General features: G+C 44.5%; 1 protein-coding gene across 1 annotated transcript; it reads left to right on the forward strand.

Annotated features, from left to right (window-relative positions):
* Positions 1-1,042: 1,042 nt before the first annotated feature.
* LOC114923205 (galectin-6-like) lies at positions 1,043-6,274 on the forward strand. Its single transcript, XM_029285859.1, has 8 exons — positions 1,043-1,072; positions 1,150-1,238; positions 1,571-1,769; positions 2,164-2,298; positions 3,063-3,092; positions 4,005-4,093; positions 4,840-5,002; positions 6,128-6,274. The coding sequence occupies exons 1-8, from the start codon at positions 1,043-1,045 to the stop codon at positions 6,272-6,274; spliced, it is 882 nt and encodes a 293-aa protein (XP_029141692.1).
* The last annotated feature ends 305 nt before the right edge of the window (positions 6,275-6,579 follow it).

Raw genomic sequence — 6,579 nt, forward strand, 5'->3', positions numbered from 1 at the left:
TTGCAGACAGCTGGTCATTTGCATTTTTTTAGAGAGTTCTTGAGGCCACTTGGGAGGTTTATCAATGTCCTCAGAGTCACCTGAGTAGTACAAATGGATGTAGAGCCTTCATGGAATTGCTGAAAAGAGTGTGTTGGAGACAGGAGATAGATGATATTGTATCCCTCTCCCTCTGTTGAAAGAGGGCTGTTCAGTTTTGACACAGAGGGCCTCTTTGGCCCCTCTTTCAAACCAGCGGTCCTCTCTGTCCAAAATGTGGACTTTGCTATCTTCAAAAGAGCGATTGAGGACACAGATAAACTTCCATGTGGCCTCAATGACTCAAAGAATGCAAATGGCTTAGAAAATGCCCATATATCCTTATTACCAGACAGGAACACCAGGGAGTGTGGAGTGGCTGAACATGGCAACCAGTCTCCCCCTTCACAAGAAGTCTGCTGTGTGTACTTTCTCCAGCCTCTGAGAAATGGGATGACAACTTTCTGTGAAACATCCGTAAAAGACAGTTTGGCCAAGGCCACTGTGTAATTTTTTGCTTGGTGCCAACAGTTTTCTATGTTTTTGCAAAAATAGGGTGACAATCCCCAATAGTGTATTAATAGCTGAGTTCGGGTGCTGGAGAGTTTCTCCTGCGATGTTCGGTTAACTAGGAGGCCGAACAATTTATTTGAGCACCACAAGGTTAACATAACACACTTAATCTGCTTCCTCCATTCACACAATAGAGTGGTTTGCAACAGGCTAAGCTACCTCTCTAAAACCAACCCAGGTTAAAAGTAACCAAGTTGAGCAAATGGTATAAAGGTACCCATGAAGGCTTCAACTGACCTGGGTGAATGTGCTGCAACAAACTCAGCCACACAGTTGTCTTCCTATCCTTTTAGAGTATGATGCTGAACCCTGGATATGAGACATCACAAAATCTTCCTGTAAATACTCAAAAGGGGAAAAAAGGGGCAAAGGGCAAGGACATCCAGGGCTAGGGATTTTGAGAGAAAAACTTGGGATTGTTAACAGCCTCTTTGGATTTCTCTCCCACCAGATGATCACTTCACCTGAAATCTACCACCTGGTAAGTACCAAGAAACTTGTTAACTTGGGTTTTGCAATAAAGTCACTGGTTGGGTTCATTATTTTCGTATCTCGTAGGCTCTCCCTTATGATCAACCTGTCCTTGGTGGTCTCCGTCCTGGGATGTCTGTATATGTGAATGGCACAGTGCCCCAAGACTCTGACAGGTAATGTTCCTTTGGAGGCTCACAGGAAGGGCAAGTTGCTACCTTATTCAAAATAATAGTCATGGGATTGTTATGTTGTTAAAAGTAGCATTATATAATACAAATTCTATGCCAAGATTAAGGCCTTCCTTAATTCTTCGGAGAGTTCCACTTCCTGCTTTTTCCAAGTCCTACGAAACCATAAGGGTTAGGAACTTCCCTTAAAGCAACAAAGCAGCATCCTACAGATTCTAGCTTCAGGGCAAAGGAAAAGTGGGAGCAAAACTCAGCTGTGAGATTCCTGTACCTTCCCCATTTCATTTTTCTCTTCTTTTTTCCTCTCTTTCCTCCAGCTTCTCAGTGGACTTCGCCTGTTGCCAGCATAAAGGGGCTGACATTCCTTTCCACTTCAGCCCTCGTTTTAAATTTGAGAATCTTGTGCTCAACACGTTTCAGTCTCACAGGTGGGGAAAGGCAGAGATACACAAGAATCCCTTCCAAAAGGGCGAGCATGTTGAGATCATCGTCATTGTCAATGAGGCCGAATACCAGGTTGGTACACGTGACAGAGGCTCCTTTGGGGCTGCGGGGGCCTCTTCATTCCCCTCCCCAACCCCCAAAATTCACCATTTGTTTGGAATGAACCAAAAATGTATTGCACAGCAAAGTATTTCATCACTGTCATAATGCAAACAGTCACTAGAGGAGGATGACCTGTGGCTGAAGAGAAAATATTTTGGTCCAGAGGGAAAACACAGGTATCGATGAGATAAAAGGCCTCTCTCTTTTTATATGTACTTATTTTGACCTTTCTGACCCCCTCTATGGCCACTTGGCTCCGCTTTGGGCTGGGATGCGTTTGAGGCAAGAATAAACAGGATTTTCCTGCAAAGAAATTGGATGATCCCAAATGAGACATGATTCCTTCCGCTTTGCCCTCCAACAGATCTTCGTGAACGGGAATCCCTTCTGCAACTACAGCCACAGATTTCCACCACAACGTGTGCAAATCATTAGAATTGATGGAGACCTGGAGCTGCAGTCTCTGAATGTGACGGCAGGACCAAATATGGAGGACACAGTAAGTGTTTGCTATTGACAAGTTGGCACCACCTGACCTTGATCTCATTTTGGAAATAGATTTTGGGTTGATTCAATCCCCAAGTTGCCCCTTTCTCTTTTTCCCCTTTAGTCGTTCTTTTTGTACATCTTTCTTGACCCCTAAGAATGGCTGTCCCTCTGGGTCCTCTGTTGTCTTGGCATACAAAGCTGCACGTTCTTCATTTTACTCTACTGGTCCTGGCAGATCTAGCAGCTCAGATGGTGCCAGCGATTCATCAGCCTAATGTGATCTGTGGCTTGGTCCCTCCTGAGGCCACAGGATCATCTGGACAAGCTCCGATTCAGAATCAGAGTCCATAGTCCGGGCCATGACATCGCTGTTCTTTTTTCTGCTTCTGTAGCACGAAAGAATTCCTGGCATACTTGAGCACCGCAAAGTTAACATAATGCACTTCATCTGTTTCCTCCATTCACACAATAGAGTGATTGGCAACCTCTCCAAAACCAACCCAGATAAAATAACCCAGTTGAACAAGTGGCACAAAGCCACCTGCAAAGATTTCAATTGACCTTGGGTGAATGTTCCACACAAAATCAGCCATTGTTGTTTTCCTATTCTTTCAAATGTTATGATGACCCCTGAATATGGGCCACCACAAAATCTTTCTGTAAATACTCAAAAGGAAAAAAAAAGGAGGCAAAGGGCAAGGTTATTCAGGGCTAGTGGTTTTAGGAGAAGAACACAGGATCGTTAACAGCCTGTTTGGATTTCTCCCCCACCAGATAATGACGAACCCTGCAATCTACTACCCAGTAAGTACCAACAGACTTGCTAACCCAGCCTATCTCTCCTTACTTTACCCAGATTTTTGGGGTGGGACAGAAACCAGGATGAGGGGAGTATGTGCATTTAGGTTGAATTCAAGGAACCTAGTTTTTCCTGGTATTTGGCTTTGATCATGCTTATGGTGAACAACAACTAGAAAGTGGAAACTTTAACAAGTCATCTTCCAAGTGCTTCACCAATCAGACGGAAGGAAGAAAGAAAAAAAAGAGAACAATGAATGGGATATTTAAGAGAAAATTAGCTTCCTTGTGGTTAAGGAGGGAACTAATTATAGTCCCTTTTGCCACATGTCCCCATCACTCAAAAAATCTCTAGTTGAAGGAGAGAAGTTGGGATGAAAGAAGGCTGTTAGGTCAACATGGGACAGAGTAGAAAGAAAGACCTATATATTGCACCAGGAAACCAGCTCATAGAACCAAGATTGGTGATTTCATCTATAAACTCAGTCTTTTGTGATGCAGGGTCTATCACAGCCTGTGATTTAAAAACTCAACACAGCAGCCACGCCAGCAATATCACCACCCCACCTATTTTTTGTGTTCATTGCACATAAAACAATCGCCTCCGCTTTGTTGGCTCCATCCAGGCTTCCATCTTGAATATTTTGACCACATCCTGCAGGTAGCAAACAAGCCACTTGAATGCAGCCAACGCCTTGGTTGCCTGGTTAAAGGAAGAGATGCTTGTAACCACCAAGGCACCCAGGAATAATCCCTACAAGATCCTACAAGCTGCCTCCCACCCATCTTGTGGGTCTCCCACTTGGCACCCCAAGACCTACTGGACTGCAACTACCTTGACCCCCAACTAGCAGGGGCGAGAGCCACATGGTTGGACTGGAGAATGTTAAATGTAACCTCGATTCTTATTTATTTCAGCCGATGCCCTACACAGGCGACATTCCTGGAGGTCTGGGAGCCAACAGGACCATCACAGTCCAAGGCTCTATTCCCCAAAACGCTAAAAGGTCTCAAGTCTTTTTTTTTTTGCATTCATTTGGGATTCAGGTAGAGGAATGGAATTGTGACCATTGGGCATAGGTGCCTTTCTGTAGTCAGGGTCATAGCAAAGCACCACTGGTTAGGGCCTTTCCCAGTTCATCTCTTTTTATGACTCTCCCATCTCTACACTTCTGCAGAGTCAGCCCAGAGGACAAGGATATTAAGGGGAGTGGAATTAAAATTCTGCTCTGTATAAACACAGTCTGTGGAACTCACTGCCACAAGAAGCAAGGGCTGTTAGCTTAGGGTTGGGGTCCCCAAAGTGGAGAATCAGAAATTTGATAGAAGGATTGATGAGTTAAAGAGTTTGGGGAATTCTGAGTCAACCTTGAGCACCATCAGGATCGAACTCCAGGCTGTGGGCAGAGTTTGCCTGCAATACTGCATTCTGACATCATCATCAGGGCTCCTTAATATGTGTTTGCCTAACTCTAATTTATAACTCATTGAGAGTTGGTTTAACTGTGGCAGGATGTAAATGCAACGAATAAATACCTAAAATGCTAAGTAGAACTTACACATTCAGCAGCAGTCTACCAATAAATAATATTTGAAAAAAGGAACAAGAGCTATTTTTTCCCCCTTTAGCCTTCATCCATGGAAGGATCTGGCAGGCTGCTATTGGATTAAGGGGCAGGGGGGAATCAGATTTCCTTTTATTTACTCCAAAGACCTAGTCTGAGATGCCTGGTTTTTTTTTTCTCTTTCCAAGGTTTGAAATAAATTTTATGGCTGGCCAGGAACTTGCTCTGCATATTAACTTTCGCATGAAACCGTGGAAAGCCGTAGTACGCAATAGTTTTTTGCAAGGTAGCTGGGGAAACGAGGAAAGCAACTTGACCTTTAACCCTTTTCAGCCTGGGCAGCACTTTAAGGTGAGTTGGCTTTGATTTCAGCAGGGAGGGGTGTCCACAGGGAGGAGGTCAAAAAAGTCAGTATGGCTGCCATGGCTCTGCAATTGACAGATTGGCAATATTTTACCTGGCTTATGCTGACACCCCTGGATTCCAGCAAAGACCTTGGCTGGTAGGTCAGCAAGAAGGCAGGCAGGTAGGCAATGGAAAGAAGATCCAGCTGGTGCCTTCCAATTGTGTAAGACTCCATCTTCCATAATTCCCAGCTAGCACAACTTTGAAATCTGAACGCTTGGAAGGCTGGTGGAAGGAATGCCCCCTCTAGTGGAGATGAGTGGAATTGCCTCACCAGAATGCCATTTTTAGCTCTTTATTATTATTATTATTATTATTATTATATTTGGATTTATATCCCGCCCTTCTCCTCGCGGACTCAGGGCGGCTGACAATCAATTAAAATACATAAATAACAATTACAAATTTAAAATTAATTAAAAGAAATATTTAAACATTGTCCAATTAAAATATGATTAAAACCCCTCTAAAAATTACCCTAGGCCAGTCCTGCAAGCTGGAATAACCAAGTCTTAAGGGCGCGGCGGAAGGAAGGGAGATCAGGGATGACCCTGATCTCTGGGGGCAGTTCGTTCCAGAGGGTGGGTTCTCCCACAGAGAAGGCCCTCCCCCTTGGGGTCGCCAGCCGGCACTGTCTGGCCGACGGCACCCTGAGGAGACCCACTCTGTGGGAGCGTACAGGTCGATGGGAGGTAATCTGCGGCAGGAGGCGGTCTCGAAGGTATCCGGGTCCGATGCCAATGTATATAGCTCTGAAAATTACCTTCGCATTGCCCTTGGGGTTTTAAAGAGTGTGTGTTTGTGTGTGTAGAAAACAGTGGCAGTTGTGACTCCTCTCCAATTAAAGTCCCTATCCCTTATGTATAGGGGGTGCTTTTTTATTTGATGCAAGCTATGGATGGTGTGGATTGTGTAGGTCAGGGGTCCTCAACCTTGGCAACTTTAAGACTGGCTGAGGAATTCTGGGAATTGAAGTCCACAAGTCTTAAAGTTGCCAAGGTTGGGGACCCCTGGTGTAGGTGATCCAGATGTGCTAGTTCGGTCATGTTAACATCCTCCTTCTCTTCCCAGCTCTCAATCAACTGTGACAACCATGAATTCAAGTTTTATGCTAACGACCAGCCCTTCTTCAACTACACTCATCGTTATGTCCCTATCAAACACATCCGCACCCTAGAGATTGAGGGAGACGTGACCCTTTCCTACATCAAGTACTAAGCAACGTGGCGGGGGGGGAGGGGGAAAGAGATCAGTAGCAGCACAGACCCCTCTTCTCTGTCTCTCAGTCTGCCAGTACACTTAGAATCCTGCTGAATTGATCACTCAATTCCAATCAGTCAGTCAATCAATCAATTACTGAATCAGAGACTCAGGAACAATTGAGAATTATTAAGCAGCATTTTCAATAAAGCATTTTGATCAAGTAATGCAACAGGCTTGCTTTTCTGTCTCCTGAATTTGTTTTGTGGATGATACAAAACATATTTTTTGAAAGTTGGTACCCTCCAGATGTGTAGGAACAA

The sequence above is a fragment of the Protobothrops mucrosquamatus genome, unplaced genomic scaffold, assembly GCF_001527695.2.
Source record: "Protobothrops mucrosquamatus isolate PMUCROS unplaced genomic scaffold, P.Mucros_1.0 scaffold2357, whole genome shotgun sequence".
Classification (NCBI taxonomy): Eukaryota; Metazoa; Chordata; class Lepidosauria; order Squamata; family Viperidae; genus Protobothrops; species Protobothrops mucrosquamatus.

Coding starts and splice junctions, on each gene's coding strand:
- LOC114923205 (XM_029285859.1), top strand. CDS start 1,043: ATGATCACTTCACCTGAAATCTACCACCTG. Junction 1,073..1,149: donor CACCTGAAATCTACCACCTG/GTAAGTACCAAG, acceptor CGTATCTCGTAG/GCTCTCCCTTATGATCAACC. Junction 1,770..2,163: donor TCAATGAGGCCGAATACCAG/GTTGGTACACGT, acceptor GCCCTCCAACAG/ATCTTCGTGAACGGGAATCC.